Source organism: Schistocerca gregaria, unplaced genomic scaffold, assembly GCF_023897955.1.
Source record: "Schistocerca gregaria isolate iqSchGreg1 unplaced genomic scaffold, iqSchGreg1.2 ptg000668l, whole genome shotgun sequence".
Classification (NCBI taxonomy): Eukaryota; Metazoa; Arthropoda; class Insecta; order Orthoptera; family Acrididae; genus Schistocerca; species Schistocerca gregaria.
Window position 1 is genome coordinate 114,484 of NW_026062051.1, and position 24,222 is coordinate 138,705.

At 45.5% G+C, this 24,222-nt stretch overlaps 5 protein-coding genes and 2 long non-coding RNA genes across 7 annotated transcripts; 3 read left to right on the forward strand and 4 right to left on the reverse strand.

Annotated features, from left to right (window-relative positions):
* The first annotated feature begins 21 nt into the window (after positions 1–21).
* On the forward strand, positions 22–2,732 carry LOC126318464 (TNF receptor-associated protein 1 homolog, mitochondrial-like). Its single transcript, XM_049993402.1, has 2 exons — positions 22–214; positions 366–2,732. Exons 1-2 carry the CDS (start codon positions 71–73, stop codon positions 2,547–2,549), a joined length of 2,328 nt encoding a protein of 775 aa, XP_049849359.1. The 5' UTR covers positions 22–70; the 3' UTR covers positions 2,550–2,732.
* Positions 2,640–6,141, reverse strand: LOC126318462 (PAN2-PAN3 deadenylation complex catalytic subunit Pan2-like). Its single transcript, XM_049993401.1, has 3 exons — positions 6,101–6,141; positions 5,946–5,988; positions 2,640–5,834 (listed from the first exon to the last, which is right to left on the reverse strand). The coding sequence occupies exon 3, from the start codon at positions 5,716–5,718 to the stop codon at positions 2,758–2,760; it is 2,961 nt and encodes a 986-aa protein (XP_049849358.1). The 5' UTR covers positions 5,719–5,834; positions 5,946–5,988; positions 6,101–6,141; the 3' UTR covers positions 2,640–2,757.
* Positions 6,142–6,529: 388 nt separating this feature from the next.
* On the forward strand, positions 6,530–10,334 carry LOC126318459 (uncharacterized). The gene is made up of 2 exons (XM_049993399.1): positions 6,530–7,003; positions 7,348–10,334. Exons 1-2 carry the CDS (start codon positions 6,787–6,789, stop codon positions 10,179–10,181), a joined length of 3,051 nt encoding a protein of 1,016 aa, XP_049849356.1. The 5' UTR covers positions 6,530–6,786; the 3' UTR covers positions 10,182–10,334.
* A 10-nt stretch (positions 10,335–10,344) lies between these two features.
* LOC126318460 (vacuolar protein sorting-associated protein 33A-like) lies at positions 10,345–12,700 on the forward strand. Its single transcript, XM_049993400.1, has 5 exons — positions 10,345–10,494; positions 10,579–10,674; positions 10,758–10,849; positions 10,913–11,046; positions 11,121–12,700. Exons 1-5 carry the CDS (start codon positions 10,363–10,365, stop codon positions 12,605–12,607), a joined length of 1,941 nt encoding a protein of 646 aa, XP_049849357.1. The 5' UTR covers positions 10,345–10,362; the 3' UTR covers positions 12,608–12,700.
* On the reverse strand, positions 12,692–13,413 carry LOC126318461 (uncharacterized). Its single transcript, XR_007557297.1, has 3 exons — positions 13,330–13,413; positions 12,940–13,263; positions 12,692–12,872 (listed from the first exon to the last, which is right to left on the reverse strand). It is a non-coding gene; the product is annotated as an uncharacterized LOC126318461 (long non-coding RNA).
* Positions 13,414–13,527: 114 nt separating this feature from the next.
* On the reverse strand, positions 13,528–17,812 carry LOC126318456 (eukaryotic translation initiation factor 4 gamma 3-like). Its single transcript, XM_049993397.1, has 2 exons — positions 17,565–17,812; positions 13,528–17,289 (listed from the first exon to the last, which is right to left on the reverse strand). Exons 1-2 carry the CDS (start codon positions 17,687–17,689, stop codon positions 13,596–13,598), a joined length of 3,819 nt encoding a protein of 1,272 aa, XP_049849354.1. The 5' UTR covers positions 17,690–17,812; the 3' UTR covers positions 13,528–13,595.
* Positions 17,813–17,820: 8 nt separating this feature from the next.
* LOC126318457 (uncharacterized) lies at positions 17,821–19,238 on the reverse strand. The gene is made up of 5 exons (XR_007557296.1): positions 19,126–19,238; positions 18,662–18,916; positions 18,579–18,597; positions 18,247–18,513; positions 17,821–18,165 (listed from the first exon to the last, which is right to left on the reverse strand). It is a non-coding gene; the product is annotated as an uncharacterized LOC126318457 (long non-coding RNA).
* Positions 19,239–24,222: the final 4,984 nt, after the last annotated feature.

A 24,222-nucleotide genomic window follows, 5' to 3' on the forward strand; every position in this document is an offset into this window, starting at 1 on the left:
AAGATTTATTTTGATCACCATAAATTATTTTCTGCTTATAGATTTCACATAAGTTGTTTTATACACTGAGATGTTCCCATCAAGGATTACGTCTGAGTTTTTTATCCGTCGCGGTAATAGAGTCGCTCAAGAGAAGTTGACAAGCCTTCGGCAAAATGGGACTTGCGGACGATTTGTCGCGAACCCGAGAGAAATTCGGATGGCCTCTGAGAAGGTACGAAATCTGCGAAATAAAGCGATGCGTGGAGTATCGCGCAAAGTTCAGGCTGCCGTATCAGTCGATCTACGGATGACCGATTACCAAGCGGTAATCGTCTCAAATAAACCCGATAAATAGAAAATTTTAACGCAGAACTTCTGTGTAGGTGAGAAGTTTTTATGCGCCGTCTCGTATACTTCGAGATGTCGACACTAAGAAGAAAGATGCGGACGATGCTGAGGTGTCTGAATTACAAGAGGAGCTGGAAAGGTTGCAGAGGGAGATGAGTGAAAAGCCAGTCTCAAAAGAAAGCAGCGAGCTCGACAGCACTTCCGTCGTGGACGATGAGAAGGCGCTAGCTGAGATGTTAAAGAAGCAAGAGGAAAACATGTCGGGTGAAGGCCAAGCTGCAGATGCCGCCGTGCTCGATGAGCTGATAAAAGAGACAGAACAAGTAACGGGACCAGAAGCTAAATTAGAGTTTCAGGCGGAGACGCGAAAGCTGTTAGATATTGTGGCTCGCTCACTCTATTCTGATAAGGAGGTGTTTGTGCGCGAGTTGATATCCAATGCGTCCGATGCATTGGAGAAAGCAAGATTTCTTCGCTTGACAGGTCAATACCTATCGGAGCCCGACTTGCCGCTCAAGGTCATGATTTCCGCTGATGGGGAGAGGACGCTGACTATTCAGGATACGGGCATAGGGATGACCAAAGAGGAGCTGATTGAGGATTTGGGGCGCATTGGCCATTCGGGTACAGGAGAATACTTGAAAATATTAGAAAGCACACAATCTTCAAACCTGATTGGCCAATTCGGAGTTGGGTTTTACTCTACCTTCATGGTGGCGAAAAGGATTAAGGTGTACAGTAGGAGTGCGAAGGAGCCTGATGCGAAGGGATACGTGTGGTCATCTGATGGATCGGGGTCTTATTCTGTAGCAGAAGCGGAGGGTGTTGCTCGCGGTACAAAAGTGATCATCGAGCTCAGCGAAGAATGTGAAGAGTATGCCAAAAAGCAAACAATCGAAAATGTTGTGAAGAAATACTCAAACTTTGTCGGATTCGATATTTATCTAAATGGGGCTCGTGTGAATACAATTAAAGCCCTTTGGACCATGCCGCCCTCTCAGATTTCTGAAGCCGACCACAAAGAATTCTATCAATTCATTTCCCATTCTCACGATTCACCTATCTACCACCTTCATTACTCAGCTGATTCACCTATCAATGTACGAAGCATTTTTTACATACCAGAAACGCATATGGAGAAGTATGGCCTCGGCATATTGGAGCCTGGCGTCTCTCTGTTTGCACGCAAAGTACTCATTCAGGCGAAGTGCAAGGGCATTTTGCCCGACTGGCTGCGATTCATCAAGGGTGTGGTCGACTCCGAAGACATACCTCTCAACCTGTCTCGCGAACTGTTGCAAGACTCTGGGCTAATCAAGCGTCTATCAAACGTGCTCACACGCCGCATCCTGAAATATCTGGATGAAGAATCTAAACTCGACGAAGACAAGTACATGAAATTCTATCATGAGTACGCGCAATTTCTAAAACAAGGCATATGTACTGATATAAAGTGGAAAGAGGACTTAGCGAAATTGATGAGAATTGAATCTTCAAAGCACCCGGAGGGCAAGTATACCTCTTTCGAAGACTACATCAGCAATATGCCCGAAAAGCAATTGGAAATCTACTACCTGTGCATTCCATCTCGTTCTTACGCAGAGACCTCTCCTTACTTTGAGGCGTTTCAGAAGAGAAATGTCGAGGTTTTGTTCTTGTACACGAATATTGACGAATTTGTCATGTCAAATTTGGCAGAATACAAAGGAAAAAAGCTAGTCTCAATTGAATCTTCGAATGCGTCTGAGTCCATCAAGCAAATAGGCTCTGTAGAAGAGCCAGAGTCGAGCGAGCAGAACGGTGAGGACAGGAAGTTGACAGGAGAAGAGTTCACGAACTTTGCAAACTGGTTGAGAGAAACTTTGGTGACCAGAGTGACAACAGTAGTTGAAACGAGCAGATTGTCGTCCTTCCCCGCCGTCGTTGTGGACCATGAGTCTGCCGCATTTCGCAGAATGATGAAAATGGTCGATCCCTCTCATGCACCGACTACACCTAAGGTTCAGCTTCAAATCAACCCGTCTCACCCAATCATCGTCAAGCTCAATTCAATCAGGAACGTGGACCCTGAGCTTGCTAGAGATGTTTCCGAGCAAATCATGGATAACGCCATGATTCAGGCGGGGCTCCTAGATGACAATCGATCGATGGTCCCTCGACTGGTGAAAATTCTAGATAGAGCGCTGAAGAATGCAGAAGGTGCTGAGAGAAGTGGATAGTAAGGCGCGTGTACGATCAAACTATACGCTTATTTTTGACACATTCTTCGGAACACAATTTTGCGGTTTTCGCGCGGTCGAAAGAGCGGATGCGCACCTACCGAATAGAACTTTATGAACTGCCTCAGAGAACATCGAGTTAGTTCTCTGGTCGCAAGAAGTAAAAGTGTTTTGTACACAAAATCATTTTTTTTTTGTATTTTTTTGCCTAGGTCGTTTCAGTTGTGTCTTGCTTAGGGGTTGTTATGTCGATGGAGTCTTGGGTATTGATCTTCCATTGTTTTGTCCGGCCTATTTCGTAGATTTTATGAAGAACTTCTTCTAGCCTGTTTTCTCGAACCAGCTGTTTGTATTTTTGGTACAGCAGCAGGGCCGTTCTCGAGTCTTCGATGCTGTCGTGCGCTCCGACTTGAATTTCTATTCCAAGGAGGAGAGAGGCCAGAAACCTGAGGGAGATCTTGCGCTGGTTTTTCAGATGGAACAGTTTTACCGTGTCTACGACCTGTTCTGGCGGGACATCTATGTTTGCGATGTGGAAGTCTTGGTTGAGCCCGTGGCCGATGAAGATGAAACCTTGGTCGACGAGGTATCGGAGTTTCAAATAAACCGACTTCAGAGCGGTGATGTGACGAGGGGAAGTGCGAAGGTCGAGGTCTCCAGGTTGGATGCCGGAATATTGAGTTAGGTAATCAGTGATTTGATCGCACTTAGTGGATATATAATCATCCATGATGATGACTTCTTGACCGTTTTTGGTCGCCAGAACAGACACTCGAGCCAGGCCGAGGTCTGCAGGACTGACGAGGTGTTTTTTCTTGCTCCCGTCGACGTCCTCGTATACTTCTTGTTTGAGAAGAATGAATTCGGTGTCGATGGCGACCTCGTTGCCGATGAGCGAGAAATCCTCAAACGGCAGAACTTGTATGGAGTGGGGATTTCTGAGATGGGGATCGTGGCGAAAAATGTCAGGGCTGATTGGACTTGCGCAGGTTTCCAGGCTTGAAGAAGCTTCAAAAACAGACTTTCTTGTATAATAGAGAAGACAGGGAAGCTTCCAGTCGCCGTGGATATGTGCCACGTCGCGTTTGTCGATTTGAAGGACGTGGAAGTCGTTGAAGAGGTACCAAGTAGAGTCGCTCTTTCCATCTGCGGCATGTCCAGGAACGCAGATTTGGGCAACCAAATTATCGGAGGTGCGAGCGTGACTGGCATCGCTGTTTGTGGTTATGTATGACACAACGACGGTCAACTCGTAAATATCGGAATTGGAGCCAGTTGACAGGTGCTCGTATTCTTGCTTCACGGACCAGGTCCGAGTGGTTGAATCCTGGTACACACGAAACTGAAACGGAATCCACTGGGGCTTGCTCGGTGGAACGGAAGAATTCGGGACATAGTCGTCCGAGACAAGTTGCCAAAACGGTCTGGAAGACTCCGAGTTATCGAACGCGATGCACAGGATGTTCGGGAGCTCTGCGACTTTCGTTACTATCTTTTTAAGTTTAAAATCGTTGCAAAAATGGCAATAGGCTCGTGCGTGGATCTCGAACGCGAAGCTTGTAGACAAGAGAGAATCAAAGGATTGAGGCGCCTTCAAATGAGACACCTCGACTTTCAAAAAGCACTCATTAGTCTCTGTTGAGGTGGCTTTATGGCATTGGTGACACAAAGAAGCACGGTGGATGAGAAGTCTGAACAAATCGAAAAAAACCGTTTTTTTTGACATGTCACGACGAATGGCTTCTTCGTGGAGTTGCTGCAGTAGAAATCGGCTGAAATTGCATGCGAGAACAAAGATGGGAACTCCCAATAAGTCTTCGTCGATGATTCGATATTTGCAGGCGTTATGAATCTCTTTGCAAGCTCTGAAAAGGTTTTTGGTGTGACATGTTTTGTTGCCGCTGCGGCGTCCGACTTGGTCCATCATATGAAACAGAAACCTCAATTCGCATGTCAGACAATACTGATCCGTACAGGAATGGCGTTGGACTGTGGAGCGAATCTGCGGAATGAAGTAAAACGCCTGCAAAATTGAATTCGAATAGGACGTAGTGAAAGTCGCGTTTTCAAGTCCTGCGAAAGACGATTTGTTGGTGAAGGAAAAGTTGGATTCGTTGAGTCCATTCATGAATTTTCCTATTGGAATACGTCGAAAATTGGCAGGCACTTGTGTTTTTTCTTTAGTGGTTTTTGTAGTGTATTCTTCTTCCAATTCTAGACCTAACCCGCTGTCCAATAGGAAAATGGATGCATCACTCTTGGCTCCCGAATGAGGGGCTACGGCAGGCCCGTACGGAGGTATCCTCAGAATGCGGGCCTGGTTTCTGCGGTAGTGCCCAGGAATATTTGGAATGACCCCAAATCCACCGATGATGCGCATGTCTTCGAGCAACTGAGGGTCTATCGCTTCGTGCGGGATAGACGGATAGTAGATATCGTCTGGAAGCGTAGACTCTAGCAGGGGAGATGGCGCCTGCAAATTTTCGGAGACTGCGAGCAATTGTTTCAAGTAAGGTACAAACAACAGACTTTCGTTTGCATTTCCAGTAGGGGGAGGCGGTTCCAAGGGCAAAGGGCTCATTTTCCCTCGGCTGTATGTATTGACGATATTGTTGCTCGATTGAGGTCCATTTCTAGATGTCCAGAGCTGAATGCAAGACCCGGAATCGCCAAATGCCAAGCACCGTCCAGACGAAGAAATGTCCGCGGAAGCGATTATTAGCTGATCTGGAATGTCTAGCTGGAAGTTTTGGAGAACCGAAAAATTGCGGGTGCTATAAAGTTGTAAATGTCCAAACGGCGAGACGATGGCGAGCGTGGAATCGAACTTTGGGTGAAATTTGACCCAGCTGGCACCTGGCGTAAAGTTGATGGGTACAAACGATCTCATAGTGCGCAGGTCATACAGTTTTATGAGCGGATCGGGGTACTGTCGATCCATGAGCACGCCGAGTCCGCATGTCACCAAGAGGTCTCCCTCGGCATCTATGCAACTCACAGACTCCATGTGTGCCTTGAAGCTATTCTCTGTGCGAGGAGTTCGCAAATCTCGAACAGCTACAGATCCGTCCGCCTGGCCGACGTATACAAGGTGAGAAGAACGGGCCAGAGAGGTGACGCCACTGGGAGTGGAAATTTTTTTGTCAATGGACCCCCTTCGAAGATCCATAATGGCTATGGAATTCTGTAGCGACCCTATCAAGATGCTCGTCTTACAATCGTTGGCCCATTTTAAACAACTTAGATTTTGAATTTTTTCTGGGGTATGAAAAAAGATGCGTTTACCTTTGCGCGTATAAGAGTGAACACTATTAGCAGAAATTAAGATCACGCGAGCTTCGTTGACCAAAATTTGGCGAACATCGTCATAGGACACTCTCCAACAGCAATACTTACAATAGCCGAAGTCCTGGTTCAACAGGTAGGAGGCCACTCGACCCTACACAAAAAAAAGTGTCATTGTAAGTAGCACTCTTTGTTGAGAGAAGAGAATCACGAAGAAAGGGAAGAATGGAGCTCTTTCTCAACCCAAGTAAACTCAGGGCGCGTACATCTGATCGACCGCTCCATAACGCTTCTTCAAGGGGATCAAATGACACTGAAGTAACCGTTACTGTTTGAATATCATTATTTTCACACAAAATTGTCGAAGCATAGTATGATTCTTGTGTTTCTAAAGAGCCTTGCGCAGTTGGTTCGCTTGCGTTGGGAAATCCAACTGTCTGGTACAGCGGATGGCTACTGGGCGTAAATACAGATGCGTTGGGATTCATGCTGTTCCGACGCTCCTATTATGCCTTAGATAATTAGGCGTTTTGAGAACGCTCTTTTCTGTCGAGTCGCGTAACGCAATACACGCTGTTGGTATTGCAGGAACTATCTTCTTCTCTCAGTCAAGGGGACTTTTAACCATGGTTCATCCGGCGGTTGGTCAGAAATATATCTGATGACCCAAAATTTTTAATTTTTATGCAAAAACCATCACGCCTTAGGACAAACTCTTCCGAAAAAGGAAAACACAGCGCCAGTAAAGACTGCACGGTCGTGCTGCATTCGCATTTTTCTTATACATAACAGTTGCACAGAGAGCAAATACTGGTGTTTATTTTACTGGGTTATCTACAACTTTAGACACTGCTGTACACAAGCAAAAAATAACACGCAACAATTAATTTCTTCAATACAACAGCGAAGATTGTCAATCTGAAATAGGTGCCTTTGGGGCTGCATTTAAAACATGACTGCCCAAGAAACGGTGAATATGGTAGATGTGCTAGACAGCGTTGCTGATGCGATATCCTGCCTAGCAACATTTGCCAATAGTTCTGCTATTGATACAGCAGGTAAGGAGGTCCATCTCGAGACCGGAATAAAGGCCATCAACGAAGCCATCACCCATTTGGTTGAAGAAGCTCGGAAGACAATCACATCATGGAAAAGACTGGGCTTTGAATGTACGTGTTTTTCAGGAGCACTGAACTCTTTAGTATAGAGGTAGAAAGGCATCAATTCGCGTGCAATGTTTTGAACTATTAGGATTTACAAGAGACGAGTTTGTAGCGGAGCCCGCTTCATGTGTTTGTTTCGCGCCGCTTTTAAGACAACCATGGTATTCATGTTGTTGGTCATACGAAATAGCAAAGTTTTTTCAGAGATGAGCTCTAGGGACCGTACAGATTGTGCTCATTATTCAAGAAGAAAAGTGAGGGTGATCTTGGATAAACACATTTTATATTCCCTGTTTCATAAAAAAATTCAAATAGAACTAACTTCTTTCTTTTTTATGTATGGGTGAAAGATATATCTGATGACATGAACAAATGCTGTGATGAACTTGTAAACAATTTCGAGAACAGCATCAACTTGCTGAAAGCTATTCTGAAGTGTCCAGATCCCTACGAAACCAAAAAAGATTTTTTTGAGTCTGAAAAGAGCGTCATAAGAAGTGTGATTAACCTACTGCGCTTCAACGACTTGTACGAGGTGGCATCTATGCTGAGAACGATCAAGGTCGTGAAATTTATGCTAGGTGTCAGAAAGGAATTAGAAACGTTTGTGGTCAAGGACTTTATTGTTGCAACGACGTATTTGTCTAGACAGCTGATCGCCCGCACACTGCGATGCCATGACTCGAACGTGCGAAATGCGTTGACCAGCTGCGCTGAAAATGTGACCAAATACGCTGAATCTTTCGAGAAATGCTATGAGGAATTCTCTTTGTACAAATCCGATCAGAATTATGTGAATGCGTACGATTCGGTGTCTAAAAAGCTGGAACATTGGATTGAGGTCGCTACGAAGCAGACGCGATTGTCGTTGTTGTCGCCGTTTGATTTGTCCTCTCTCGAGATGAACCCTATCATAGGTAAGGATGTTATCGATATGGACGATAATATAGAATCTCAGTTAAGTAATTTAGTTGTATCATATAACCACCCGGTTATCGAGCTGGGACGCGATATTTGGTCCGTTCAGCACGGTCAAGAGGTACAGGAGGTGAAAAGCGATGATACAGGTGATCGAATTAGGACAAGCGGAAGTTTCTCTGACCCGTCTACAGACCAATCTAAGGAAGAAGAGGGCTACGATGCTGACTATCTGAATTCGCTGGAAGGTATCACCGATATTTCCAAAGATGAAGATCTAGATATGAGCGGATTGTTAGACAGAATCCTAGACTCTATCAACAAGATTGGAGAAATCGGTGAAGGTGATACCGATAACTTATCTGACGAGGATTATAGAAAGAAACAGAAACGTCTCGAAGATTTGCTATCCCAAATCAAGAGAGATTTTGATTCAATCGGTTCTGATTTACCTGATAAGCTAGCTTCTGCCGATCTGGGGGGGAAAGATTGGATGAAAACGGAGCTTGATGAAATTATGAGCGATGCAAAAAAGAATATTTTGTCTTTGAAGAAAAGATCAATCTCTAAATCAAATAATGATGCGGCAAAGTCTATCCCTGATCTGACGAATAAATTGAGAGATGGCTTTAAGAAGATGATAGAACTATTGAACCCGTACAACACCGAGCAGTTCTTAGATAATGGAAAGGATCTAGATTCACTGTTAGACAGGCTAGATCGAAGTCTGATGCTGCTGCAATCGGAGCCCTCTTCTATGCTTACAGCGCGTCAGAACTACTCGGACATAGAACGTCGAGCTTGGTTTCAAATTGTATGTGCCAAGAAGCAGGCCGGCGATAACGGTCGTGCCAATCAGCTATTAGGGAAAGCTTCTGAGTTACAGCGAGGAATACAAGAACTGACAAAGGCGATGAAATCTCTCGACGAAGGAGGTGCGGCAAAGAAAGACGAGCGTATTCAGGCGGTAAGGGATGCCATTGATTTGTTGAAGCGGGCGAACATGGATTTGTTTGATCATTCTGCCATGAATCCTAGAGTTGAATTAGCAGATTTGTGTGAGAGACAAGAGAAGCTATTAGATCTCTTACGAGATGGAGTCATGGCCAATGACAAGAAAGGTCATGCTAAGAATTTGAATAGTTTGAAATCGATTGCGGACTCTAAGATACATCTCATCAATATTTTAGCTAGAAAAGAAAGGAAAGGCAACAATTTGTACAAAGAATTAACTGATATTGCTTCTGAGCTGTCAAAACGTATTAATGGTGAACTTATTCCCGCACTGTCGTCTAAATTTACAAACCGTGATGCGAGCGATTCGCGCAATCTACCGGCGTACAAGCAACTTCGGGAGGTGGACAAGCGGCTATTGAAGGCAGCTTCAGACGCTTCGCTCGAAAGCAAAATGATCAAAAATTTGACAGGAATGACTGAATGCATGCAGAACTTGTCTAAGGCGCAACGCGCCGGCGACAAGAAGGCCATAAATTCATGTATCGAGCAGTTGAAAGCCTACCTCGATGAGTTCAAGCAGCTGAGAGAAGAGATCCGAGGAGATCCGTACCAGTCCGAGCTGTCAAAAAAGCTGTACCAAGATAATCGAGTTATAGAACTGTGTAATCAAATTGTGTCTGAGAAAGGAAAACACAAGCACACAGGTGACGAGCTTTGCAAAGTGGCGAACGAGATGATGCCGTTGTTAGATGAGCTGCGAAGCGAGCGTTATAAGCATTTCAGCCAGAAAAAAGCGTTAGAGAAGGCACGAGCCAAGAAGCCCGATGTCAGGGGAAGAATAACTGCTAAACAGACGCCTCAAGAAACTTTGGAGACATGTTCTTATTTGATGGAGATTTATCCATCTGATTCGCCTATGTTCCGATCTGTTCAGTCATCGAAAGAGGCGTTGGAGGTTTTGATATCGAGCATTGGTGCTGTGCAAGGATCCAATCCCAACAGTCTATTTTCGATCATGCAGAACGTGTCGAAGGCGTCGACCACTTATATGTCGAAAATACGAGAGTACATAGAAGAGTTTCCGCCCTTCATGCGGCAAGATTTGCTTGATAATCTCGGGGATATGCGAGATAACATGGTCCAACTGAAAATTTTGGCTGCAGTGGGATCTTGTTCTAGCGAGGAAGATATCAGTGACACGTCAAAAGCGTCGATTGGTCTTTGTCTTCAGAAGATGTGTGCGAGGATTCAGGATGTTTTGAGGAATATTCAAATCACGAATATTAAGCTTAAGAACATTCCCGAGTGAGGTGACACATGAGCACACGGGGCTTTGGCTCGGAGTCTCAGGGCTTGGAAAAGTTGCACATTGGCGCACGATTGCGTGCGATGCAGCGCAGTGAAAAACCGCTATACAAGAGGGCGTAGAGATGAAAATAAATAAAAATAGATTACGTTTTTAGTGCAATAACTTATGTAGGTTTTTTGTGATGGACAAGGCGGCTCCAAGCAAAGATTCGAAGAAGCTCGAAGTTGATGGACATTGCGACCTGAGTGATGCACCAGTGAATCTGGAGGCGCTGAGGGATAAAAACAGGGCCGCGCTTAGGGACATATTCCGGGTACGCAAAATAACATGTATTGTACTGTTTTGAAGAGGAAGTCCACTGGCTTATGTCGTTATTCGGTGTGTGAATGATATGAAGAAAATAGATAGCGGGACGGGAGAGAGCAAGGCGTTTATTTTGGAGCAAGAATTGGTTGGTTTGTTGGGACAGATAGTAGAGGTGGATTTTCTGAAGGTGTGATGAAGAGAAGGGAGAGGAAATGTCAAATAGAGAAGCATATGAGGCTGACTTTTATTTGGGGGTTCTGATTATATTAGAACCAGGGGATTGAGAAGTTTTTTTTTTTGTCAGGCGAAGGACTCGAAATACCGAGCGAGCTTAGTTGCGTGGTGTTTTTCATTCGTTTTGAGTACGTTAATGCATGTTTACGGGGTCCAAAATGGAAAGAAGGTGCCTGACACAGAGCGTACAGTTTGAGAAATGTGAGGGTTCTAGCAAAGCAAGTGAAGATGTTGAGGGCTCGAAACAGGTCGCTTTGGGTTATTGCCATTCCCAGATTACCGTTTGTGTGTGAAAGAGTGTTGGAAGAAGAACAGGTGATTGAGGGTATGGACGGGGCGCGAAAACAACGATGCTCTGTATCATTTGCGATAATTTTATTGACTGTTTTTCCTCTTAAGACATTCAAGTGTTGGGTCTCGAACTATACTTGATTCCATATGAGTCCGATGTGTTGTCAATGCAGGTGTGCACATCTTATCGAGATTGGATGGTAGAGGGCGATCCCAGCATATTGTATGATGTGGCAAGTGGATTGATGAAATTGCAGATGCAATGCGGCATCATACCCCATATCAAGGGAAAGGGCGTAGCCTCCCGACAAGTTGCCAACATGCTGGTTCAAATGCGTTATCAAATGCCACCTGAAGCTTTTTTTCGCGATTTGCCAGAAATTACGCAGCTTGTTTTGTTAGATCGCGTGGTCGATCCAGTGACGCCGTTGCTGACGATGCTGACCTATGAAGGCCTGATTGATGAGTTTTTTGGAATTCATGACGGCTGCGTTAAGCTTTCCAGCGAGATGGTGCTCACCGAACAGCAGATCAAGACGCAGACGCAGCAAGGTGTTGAACTGCCTAAAAAGATCAAAATTATGCTAAACAACCAAGACGCCATTTTCTCTGAAATCAGAGACCTCAATTTCTCACGCGTAGGCAAATTACTCAGTCAAAAGGCAAAACTCATCGACGAATATTATAAAAAAAGACATAGCTCACAAACCACTCATTCTCTGAAAAGTTACGTTCAGCAATTCTCGGATTATCAGAAAAAGCACAAATACCTGCATGTGCACACCAATATGGTTGAAAAGCTGCTTACGTGGATTCGAGACTCGAAGTTCCATGCTCAACTGGAAGCAGAACAAAATCTCCTGGCCAAAGATGGAAACTCGGAGCTCTCAATTAGCTATTTAGAGGATTGCATCTGTCAGCGAGAGCCCCTGCCTCGCATCCTCAGACTGCTTTGTCTCTTGTCTCTCTGCACAGGCGGACTCAAGGAGAAGACTTACAACTTCTTCGTCAAGGAGATTATCCAAACTTACGGGATCGAGCATCTCTTCACTCTCAACAACCTTGGAAAAATGGGACTCTTGTGTAAGTACGGTGAAACCAAACCTGCCAACTGGTTTAGTAACGCACGTCAAATGTTCAACTTGATTATTACAGATCCCGATGAACAAGAACCACCTGACATGGCTAGCATCTATTCTGGCTATTCCCCGCTAAGCGCAAAAATAGTCATGAAGGCGTGCTCCGATCTAGACGAAAAAAGCGCCTCTGAGGATGGTCTCCCCGACTGCGGTAACGACGTCATCACAGAAAATTGGAAGAGCGCAAAAAATAACTTCATACAAAATATGCCTGGGGGACCCACTTTCTGTCTCAATCAGAAACTAGACCCAAGCACAATGCTTGCCATATCGGAGAGGAAGCAACAAGAAGACCGGCCACACACTGTATTTGTGTTTTTCATAGGAGGAATCACATTCGCCGAAATATCTGCGTTGAGATGGATCAAAAAACACAGAAAGATAAACATGATCATAGGCACTACCAATTTCGTGAACGGCAACACTCTGATTGAATGCTCGTTTGAAAAAATATAAATTTCGTGATTGACGAAACCGCTAGACTTGCCGAAAGGCACGCTGTCAAGCATAAAAATCACGTGTACACGGCTATTGCGGGGCTTCAGTTGTAATTTGTTTATGTACGCAAATAACGGATACATCTAACGCTTCAGTGCACATTGGCTCTTGTCCGAGAGAGGGAACAAAAGCGACAGGATTGCGTAGCACACTTAGGGGTCGAGGGAAGGGGAAGAGGGTCTCAAAATGTCGAAGAAGTCCTGAAGCGTCAGGTAGCCTTTGTCTGGGGTGAGATGTTAGGGAAACACACTGAAAAATGTCAAATTACCTCTTTTGTTCGCGTGACGCACTCTCTTCATCCGCCTCAGAAAACATCAAAAATAATTCTTCTTCGGTGTAGACCTCGTTGGTAGACTTTATGGCTTGCTTGACCTTTTCGACTGAGATAGTGCCGGCCGAGTCGTAGTCAATCAATCTAAAAGCCTTGATGTATTGAATATTTCGCTTTAACTCTCCAAGCTTGTTCGGTGAGAAGAAAGACAGAAAGTCGGCATAGTCCAGCATGTTCTTTTCGGCGGTCACATGACTAGAATAGAAATCGCAGACAGTACTTGGGTCGACGCGGAAACCGAGAAATCTTAGAAGCTCTGAGAATTCGCGCAAATTCAAGAAGCCTGCGGAAGAAGGATGTCAGTGAGAGGGGCGAGGGCGCATTTCAGAAGTGGTGACGTGACAGTTACCGTGGTGTGTTCTAGCAAACTGATTGAAGTGAGAGACGAGTTCTCGCTCGCTGTCCAAACGGAGTTTTTTTTAGTGTTCATAAAGTGACAGAGAATGACTCGAAGGAAACACAACCTGCCCGCCAAAAGAAATATTTTTTTTGCCTGCGCGATATTTTTTTTTGCGAAAAAACGGCTATGTGGGGTGTGTGCACAGGACGAGGGTCAAATTCGTGTATAACGTATATATTGTACATAAATGTCGTGTAAACGGTTGTTTTTGGGTATCAGGTCATTTCGAACAGTTCGGTTAGTTGGTATTTGTCGATGAATTCGTGGCGATCTGGGAACCACTTTTCTAGGCGGAATTCGTTTTGTTTTAAGATTTGTCGAGCGCGAGCGATATCGCGCTTGGAGAGGGTGCTCCAGAAGGTGCCAAAGAAGTTCAAAATCAGGGGTTTGTTGGACTTGTGGGGCTCTAGGAAGTGGTCAATATCCTTCATGGTGAGGCACTGGTCTTGGACGAGGGGTGTTATGATGCAGGCGGCGAAGATGTCGGCTTTTGGGACGTCGACTTTTATGTCGCTTAGTTGATTGTGGAAAAACTGAGTCAATCCATCGAGTATTTTTTCTGCGTGTACTTGTTTTAGGAGGAGGGAGAGGGCTTCAGCGGCCCACTGACACACTTGTTCTTTGCTTTTTTCGAGGGTTTGAACGACGAGTTGACAGATAAAGTCGGGGAGTTTATTTGGAGGGAATTCTTGGACAGATTTGATAAAGTCGAGTGGTTGACCTTCTTCTATGAACTCCTTGATGAGATCGTCCATTTCCTCGGAGTGATCGATAGGAGCGGCTTCGGCGGTGTCTGCCGAGAGAGGCGGTTGTCGTTCGGGGAGTTCGACCTCCTCTTCCTCGCACAGAGAGGCAAACATGTTAATTTTCTTAGTGGAGGCGGAAGAGGGGGAGATATCAGAGGTCTTCGAGGACGGTCTGGAGGGGTACTGTCGTCCACCGCCTGACTGAGAAGCGGGGGCCGCTTGACGGTTGGGTGGTATTTGGGCGGCCGGGGAGAGGGATTTGAACGAGTTTCGAGACGACGAACTGCCGGCAAGAATCGAGTTGCCATGTTGTCGGTGCTTGGAAGAGGCGTTCGAGAGACCTTGGTGGGGACTGCTGATAACGGGAGCGGGTCTCGAAGAGAATTTGCCGGAGGTTTGCTTGCGATCTAAAAATAGCTGTTGCTCTTTTTCACGCGCTTTTCTTTCAATGTCTTTGTGGACTTCACTGAGTTTCATTGGGACCATCACGTTAGCCGCGGCGCCCCGTAGCTTCCACTGGTTTTCGGACAGGTCAACCACGTCTTGTATGAGGCATCGGATGCGCGAGCTGATCTGTATGTCGTTAGAGTTGATGATTTCTTTGAATTTTGCGATGGCCCCCTCCGCGACCGTGTTGTTCTCGTAGGTAGCGAGATTGGCTCCGGTCGTCGTCAGGAGGAGACAGAGCTGCTCCAGGTTGTCCTCGGTTATCGTGCTCAACAGACTCTTGATGCAGATGTGAATAGCGAACCGCTTCAAGACCTTTTCGTTGAATAACTCGCCGATAAATCGAATCAAGCCCATAATTTTATCGTGTCGTTTCGCCTCCGCAAGTTCCATGTCCAGGCGTTGTTCGGGATCGACGATGCTGTCCGGAATGGGCGTTGGCGGAACCCTCAGCTCAAATTCGTATTGACACTTGTTCAGGATGCTGCGACAGAGGGTCTGCTCCTCGCCAAGGTGGTTTTTCAAAGGCGGTAATTTGGCATTCAATTCCTTGCATAACTTGGCATACAAAGAAGAAAATTTTGTTTCTATCAACGCCTTTTCGGTGATGATGTCCACGAGCTTCACCAGGGTTTCGATGTTGGTCACTTGGTTGTCACAAATCTTCTCTGTCAACATATCAAAACTGTCAGGCGCGATACGATTCAGAATTCCACGGAACAGGCGAGTCGACTGTTCCAGCTCGTCCGCGTCGTTCGACGCTTGATAAGGTCTCGTCTTAGACCAGCGATCCTTTGGAGTCGACGAATATCCTCCGCTAGCGCCCGAACGGTGGTCCTGTTGGCGAGTGCCCGACCGACCTTTTTTCCCGGCAAAACCGTCCTTAGAACCGCTTCTCACGCTTTCCCGCTCCCGGTTCGCTCGGCCTCTCGAATCTTGCACATTCTTTCCCTCTCGGCCACTCGGCACCTTGTCCTGGAACGGGCGAGTGTAATACCGACCCCTGGAGCCTCCGAAAAACCCGTCCCGATGCCCTCCTCCGTAGCCTCCTCTCGAGCTGTTGCTCTGAGATATCTCTTCCGGAATCTGAATGGACGGTATGATCTTCACCAAATGCTGGAATTGCATAATGAAATCCCGATCGTAGATCTTCTTTCCCGTCGGGTTAGAAGGTGACCACGTATCAGGAGGATACACAATCTCAAAACCCCTTTCTTCATCTTCACCTTCATCAATGCTGGAACGACCCGAATCCGCCGCTTCTTCTCGAGAAGACTCGGCAAAATCTTCTGCCTTCGTGTCCTGCCCTTCCGTGATGTCTTCTTCGCTCTCTTTGCGGGGGCTCATCACCTCCCCACCGGGTATCGCAACGTCCGCAGGGGCGGATTTCGCGTCGCCATAACCTTCAGAACTCGCCGCGTCTTCTGATACCCCCCCTTCGGGCGCCGCTTCGCGCACCACCTCTTCGGGCATCGCTTCGCGCGCCACCTCTTCGGGCGCCGCTTCGCGCACCACCTCTTCGGGCGCCGCTTCGCGCACCACCTCTTCGGGCATCGCTTCGCGCGCCACCTCTTCGGGCATCGCTTCGCGCACCACCTCTTCGGGCGCCGCTTCGCGCTTCTCCTCTTCGGGCGCCGCTTCGCGCACCACCTCTCCGGGCGTCGCTTCGCGCTTCTCCTCTTCGGGCGCCTCTTCAGGCTTCTCTTCGAGCGTTGCTACGTGTTCGGTCTCCGCCGATTCTGTCTCTAGTCTCTCGGCCAAGGTCGGTTCGGCCGCGGTCTGAGAGGGCGCCTCTTCACTCCTTGTTTCCGGCGATCGAGGCCGTGCTCCTTCCGCCGTCTGCTGCGGAACGGCGTCGCCTCCTGCGTCGGCAACCAACGGATCGTGCGAAGGCGGTTCTGAGTACGTCCCCGATCTCTTGATGATCAACTTCTTTCTGGTAATTGGAGGGGCGAGACCGATTTCCTCTCCTCCCTCGTCTATTTCAAAGACGCACACGCCCGCCGAGGATTTCGGAACGCTCGCGGAGGCCGGAGGTTCCGAGGGCTTAGAAGCTGGCTGAGCATCGTCATCAATGCTAACGTACGTCTTAGTATTAGGGTCCACAAACCTCAACGGCCTTTTGGGCGCGGGCGTGAACTTGGTAGACGGCTTGACAAAAGCAGGGGGCTCGCCCAAATGAGCAGTGCCATATCGAGGCGCTGAAGAAGGTGGGGGAGGCATTTTCGAATATATCGGACCCTTGGGCATCGCAGCTGAACCAGAGTATCCCGCGCTCTGCTTCGTCGGCACCAACATATGCGTAGGATGCATCTTTTCATAGTAAGATTGAGACGAATCGGCGTGAAGCCCAGGCAGGACGTTGGGCTGGTCGTCAAACACTATCTGTGAATTTGGCACCGTTGCATGCATGCCCGACTGAGGCGGGTACATATTCTGATACGTGTGAATCACATAGTTGTAGTACGGATAGTTCTGCGGTGCGTACTGCGGCGGCACCATCTGGTGATGGCCCTGGTACCGCTGGTCTAGCTTTGGATGGTGGTAATTCGTAGCATAATAATGCAGTTCGGTTTCATAGGGCGCTCTCTTATTTGGCGGCTCTTGGGACAGAGGTTTCATGTTGGATTTCCTCGACGCAGAATCTTGAGACTGCTGCACAGGAACAGACTGCGTCGGCTGGTCGGAAAGTGCGGTCTGGCCTCGACTTTGTTCTCTACAAGACCAATTTTAATGTGTCAAAAACCTATAGCACAAGGAGATAAAAAAACAGCGTATACATCTCACACACGCGACAGAGCAAAGAACGTAGGCCAAAAACCAACGCTCTCTTTCTCTGCTCTGAGGAACCGACCCATCGCCACCGTAAATATTAGGAGACAACGAAAAAAAGAGGGGGAAGAAAAAACCGTCGTCCCCGCGCGTGTCTTCTCGTCCGTCAATAAAAGAATTCACCCACACCCACGCACTAAGCACCAAAAACACACATACTTCTTTGTAGCATGAAGGGCCGTTGATCTCGTGTGCACCTGTCCGCCACTGCCACCACCTCCCCCCCCTCTGTTGGTGTTACCCGAGCCCCCGTTGCGATGTAGCATCTTCCTCTGATGTGACATGGCGATGCTGTGTATATTATAACAGCACCGGGACCCTCACTAACCAGAGTAGAGAATAAAAATTTATCGAGTTCAAGATAAAAATTATTGTACTGACAATCTACTCTGTAAAGAGAAAGATATTGTGTGTGTATGATCGAAAAACAGCCGAAGCCATCGAGTTGCGTACATTAAAAAAATTACTAGAGACAATGCGCGGGTTGTTTCCCCCTGTAGAGGGAGAATCACACGAGGACTATCCGCAGAGATCGATCTCTGCATACACGCAAGAAAAAAATTCAAATTGATATACAGTTATACACTTTTCGTATCCTCGCCATCTTTGCAAGTGGCCTTCAGTCTTCAGTGACGAGATGCTAGAATAGCACAATGAAAAAGAAAACGGCCATCCCGATGTATATGAATAGCATCGACCACATTGCTTGCAGGTCTCGCTCAGGTCTCATCTGTGCGTCCCCGAATGGTTGGTGTACCGTCTGAAAACGCGCCAGGCAAAGAGTAGGTGAGGTTAGTCGCTTTGCCACGTTAAAATCTGCAAGACAGAAAAAAAGACGTACAAATTGAAGTCGCAAGAAAGAAGGGATGAACGGCGCAGAGATTGTGTACGTCGCGGTAGAATGTCGGGTGCCATCTCCTGGCTCTACGAAATTGGGATGATGCGGGAACTCGTAGGTTGGAGGCACTTCTGGGCGTTGACTCGTAGGACACTCAGACACAAGCTTCTCTGCGTCTCTTATAGATTTTTCATGGCCGTAAATAAAAATAACCTTGTCTTTATAGATACCAGCCTTACACACAGGACAGACAGGATGATGCCCCAGCCACTTTTTTTCAAAGGGACGCCGTCAGAAATATGCCAAAAAGAGCAGAATGTGCGCAGATTAAGTACCTTATATAGACAAGGCCAACTGGTAAAGAAGAGTGAGTCTCGTTGCGCTAATGCTCCCACACAAAAATACATCATTTTCGTACCAATAAAGATGTCCACACTGTGTCACAACAGGAAATGATACCGGCTCCAAGCAGATGTTACACTGAAAAGGCTGGCCAAACGCCTGCGTGCTGTCACCCGCTTGAGTTGCGACGGCCTCTGTCTTTATCTCACCATCCGAATTATCTCCTATAGAATGGCTTGCCTCATTTTCCGAACTTTCAGCTGTTGGGTAGGCGCACAAAGATTCCATACTCTCGGTAAAACTGACATCAGAACGAGCCTGAAACAATTGACTACGAAAAGTCAGAATGTCGCTGAATAAGCTAAAAATATCCTTACTTTAGATAGTATAGAACACTGAAAGAAAGCATTGAAACTTAATATGGTCATTCGCTACATCTGCCAAAGATTGCACAGAACGAAGTACGCAAAACACATGCATGCAATGCAATTCTGAACGGCTCTACAAATTTCGCGCGAGACTTAAGAAGGCATAACATACAATCTGGTAGACAGTCTTGTGTATGGGCGGTTAGATGACTTTCAGCTTGATCTTGGTCTAGAAAAGCACGAGGCAAAACAGTTTTTTCGTTCAAGAATACTACATCAAAAGTAAACCAGAAATTAGATTCGACCCAATTTGGGGTACAAGCTATCCGTTAAATTTTTTTCTAAATGTGCTTTATTTTTGCCAAATTTATTAATTTAGATATATGTTAATCTATATACAAGAGAGTATCATGTCGGAGGCGCGCAGAAGTATTATACTATACTAGACTAACTGTGGCTAGATCTGCACCCTTCGTATTTGCACGAGCTACATGACAGTCACTACTCAATTGACATTTATGGTGTATTAATTTACAACCTATGCATTTTATCGAGGTATAATCTGCGCATAAAAATCTTTTAGTTTGTATGCGCCAAGAAAATATTTGATTGGTTACGAAACGACTCATGAATTCCGTGTCTTCTTCTCTTATCTGGTGTAGCTATATCTTTCCAGAATATGAATGGATCAACAATAGATGGATATAGTCTGGTTGTGACCAGCGGTATACTGATGCTCATAGCTTCTGTTTTGTTTGTTATCTTTAACAACACTCTGAGCGATATTGTATGGCAATGCTCCTAGCTATTTGTTATATTTGTACAACACGCTGTAGTCTTACAGTTTCCATTATCAGTCATTTATACCTATTCAAAATGTAAGACTATATTATTGTTAGCATCATTCATGTCTTATTTGTTGTATATATATGTCATAAACCCTATATTGCTGCATGTTTTGTAGAATGTCTCTTTTTACACCAGCAGTAGCACTTATCCTTCATTCTTTATATTTTCATTATGTCGTACAAATATTCAGGGATATCTGGCATCAGTTTATATCCATTATGTCTCCTTATATCTGATTCAGATAAATCTATATATTTATGAATATTCATTACTTGCTATTATGTTTAGAATGTTTATACATACAACGCTCTTATGTTTGGAAACATCTTGACATATTTACGTTATCTCTAAGTATTCATTTGAACCGCCTATAGCCCTGTTATCATGCGTAATTCAGATGTTGATATCTAATCAACTCATGCCAGCCAAGCACATCGACACGTCCTGATGCATTGCTAAATAACATACATAATATCGAGCTATTTGGAAATATACAGCGTATACAATAACATTCTTTCAGTTCCTTTTACATGCATGTGTTCAATAGGATCCCCTGATGAAAACATATTCTTAGTCTTTCTCCATGTTGTGGTCAACTACATAAGACGTACCAGCATCACTAAGATCAGGACATGTAGTCAAGTGTACAAGTTGTTGATTAATTATATACTTTTGTGACGCATATACGTACAAGCGTTTCAGACATTTATTGGCATTATGTAGTTCAATAGATACATGTTTGCTACAATCTGCATCAGAAGTCCTATGTAACGAACTTGTATCTATAGAGCTTCTGACGCTTCTGTCCTGTTAATCAGTGTATGATGGTGTATTATTGCGCAGAAGATTAACATGCTGTCATCTTGCATTATGCTATTGCCCTATAATATAACATTATCTGGATTATTATTCGCATGTGTTGTATGACCGCTATTGTATACTAGATTATTTGTTATGCCTCTAATGTATATGTATGATATGTATATATATCGTCAGTCATTACGTGCTTGTATTTCAGGTAATGAATCTAAGAGTATCTGATCGTTTCATTCCGCTGTTAATTGGCATAGAAATATAGAATTTGTGATATACGTTTCCACCTACCTTATTATTGCATATATTTAAATTATTTCAGCATGTCATCTTTATGCGATGCGTTTGCAATATTTTGGATTTTTTATCAGTATAACCTGGTATAATTTCAACATTGTAGCTTACATCATAGCTGTTCAACGTGTCATTATCACTTCTGTACGATATATATATGATCATATCTGCATTGTTTCTATATTATTACGATTAGTCGATTTGTCTGGTAATTTATTTGATTTATATCATATAATCAATGCACTTGTAATTCTGTATATTTTTGTTTGTTAAATGCAGTCCTTTTAATGTTAGTGTTACATATAAACACCTTCTATACCTGCATTGTTTTGCTTGATGATCTATATCTATTGCCAACGTTTATATTGCCCCTATGTCACATTCGTAATATGTTGTACAACTGTATTATATTTCGCCATATGGGGCTATATGTGATTACCATAATAATGCGTGTCTATATCACGTATACTATTACTTGTACTACGGTATTGGTTGCTATATTTTTTACCTGCGCATTTGTAAACGCTGCTGATGAATTAATGTGTCATCTGTATTGGTTAATGTTGCATGTTGGTCAACCCGTTTTTATATTTCTACGTATAATGAACAAAGCTATATAGCAGTCTGTATATATATATATATGTACCGATGGGTCTGGAGGCACGAATTGCGGTATCTTTAAACAATAATGATATGCGTTTGTACAGAGTGTACAAGCAGCGTTTGAATCGTTGACAAGAGGTCTTTGGATTGCTCTCAAGAGTTCCTTGGTTTTGAGAGATCTTAAGATGCTTCTTTGGATATCGAGTTTAGTCAATAGATCTGATTTTTTGAAGTATTTGACATCCAACGGATGGGAAATATGCCACGAGTAGTGCTCCTGCACTTATGAACGGAAGCTGGATGGCCGGTCAAGATGACTTTTTTTCAGAACGATTCTATCGGGATCGCGCGACTTTACGGCTCCAGCAGCTGTAAGAGTAGAGCCATGTCGTTCGTCCTTAAACACAGGTACTGGGATAGGCGGAAAGGAGAGAGGCGCATGAACGCTGATAACAAAAGGTCATCTTGGATGCAAAAATTTCCATTTGAACATTTATTCTCGAATGGATGTAGGTTGGCGAGAACAAAAGTAGAGTAGGTACGTTTGTACACGTTGACCATCTTTGCTCTACCGAGAATTTTTTTTTTCTTGCTACGTCTCCTTCGTAAAATAGCTTGCGTATTCTCTATTCAGAATTGCCATTTCCACCCACACCCCAATTTTTCACTATCCCCTTCAGACACATTTTCTTTATTCATGCCGGCATCGCTGTCGCGCCCCTCTTCTTCTGCAGTGTTCGGTTCCCGGCAAGCCGCCGGATCTGACGAAATCTCATCACTCAGAAAACAAGAAGCTCCTGCTTCAGCGGACGTTCTGAAAAAAGTTTCTCTCGATTTTTCAATAAAAAATTGTCCACTTGGTCTTCTTCGATAAGGTCAGGTCCTCTTAGAGCTCTGGGTCTGATCGGTCACGCGGCCGCTTGTGCAAAATTCCAAGAAGGCTCTTTGGTCGTTGCGGATACCCTGCGCCGTCCTTATGAGGAGCAAGTAGGTCGTCGATGAGGTGAACGCGCGGAGCTCGATACACGCTCATTCCGAGCAAACGGGTCAGAGAGGTGCGATTAAAGGGTTTTCTCCTCTTACATGTTCCAGTGAGTTTTGACCTCCGTTTTGCTGGTTTAGCGTACTCGGGGCAGGCATTGTTTGCTCTACCCCAAAGTTGCAGAGGCGTTGGTGGGCGCCTTACTCAAGGGTTGCGACCCGGAAATACTGAGTGCGAAATGCCAATCCTGGCGGAGAGGACGTTTTTTGGTAGCGCAGCACGCGAGAATTCTTGGCGCGGGCGTCTGTCGGATGTACAGTACGACTCGCTGGTGAATTTTGCCAATGCAGCCCCCGATGTACGGCTAGGTCGATCTCAATGGTCAAGAACAAAAATATGCTTAATTATTGACCTAAATTCCGTGAACAAAGGCGGGCTCATTTCATTTATTTGCGCGGATATTTTACAAGCTCTGAAAAAAACGGCGCATTCCTTATCAGTAATACGTAGTATTGGTCGTAATAATTGTCTTTTGAGACTGAACGGACACTGGGGCCGAGATAGGGTTGGTGGTTTGAATGACGCTGGTGGTGATGGGGGTGCTGGGTACAATTATGGGCGACGGCTGAGCAATGAGGTTGGGCACTGGCGGGAAGACAACCCGCGGCGCGTTTGTATGGTACATAGGGGTCATAGTCGTAGTTGTGTATTGCTGAATGCTCTGCTGTGGGGGAAGCGGCTGTGTCCACATGGTGGGCTGTGTAGCGAATTGGGGAGAAACGAATTGCTGCTGCATAGGGAACGTGTCTACGACTTCAATTGGCTGAACGGCTCCCCAGTTTGGCATAGCGGGGGGCGGTCGGTTCCCCTGAAGTAGGTAGTTGCCGGGAGCAGAAGGATATCCGGGCTGATAGGAATAATTTTCGGGCTGGTAGTATTTTTGTTCATAAGGATGGGGAGGGTGGTCATAAGGGTCCGAGTTGCTGCTGACTAAAGGCAATTCGTTCGGCGAATAAGAGTGGTTGGGGACATCGCTTCTGTAGTTCGCGAAGTTCTGTGAATTTCGGTTTTCGGCTGCTAGCTGGTCACCGAACTGCTGGGGAGACCTCTGGGGAAAGGGATGGGCGTTAATAGGACCAGGGATGGACGATTGAGAACTGTTGCTTTCGTCGCTACTATGGGTACATATTGGGGATGGTCTGATGAGCCGGCCATCCGTTATTACTCGTTCTGGTAGCTCCCCGAATGGCGCTGCGTTTGAGGAGTTCGCGTACTGAGGACTAATTTCCTCCATTTTGGAGGAGTCTAGGTTGGTGTTTGTAGGAAACGCCGGATATGTGTTGAAGAGATAAGCAACGAAAGCGGTATTGAGCTTCGGGTCTCCGGACAAGACGTCCTCTGGTGATATGAACTGAACAAGGCCCTTGTTTGCAACGACCTTGCATACCAGTTCGGCGCGTTGTTCTGGACTCAGTAACGGAATTTCCCTTCTGTCAATGGCAGACGTTTTCAAGATTTGACGAAGCAAATGCAAATAACATTCGCCGTCGCTGACGTCTTCAGAAAAATTTCTAACCCTTCTATTCGCGCCTGCCTGTCGCAAGTGATGGTTGAACCAAATCAAAAGGTTGGATTCTGGCTCAGTTTGAGCAGGCGCGGCAGCGTCCTCGTTGTCCCTAACCGCCAAAAGTTGTGGATGGTTTTCAACGGTTACATTGCTGAGCAGAG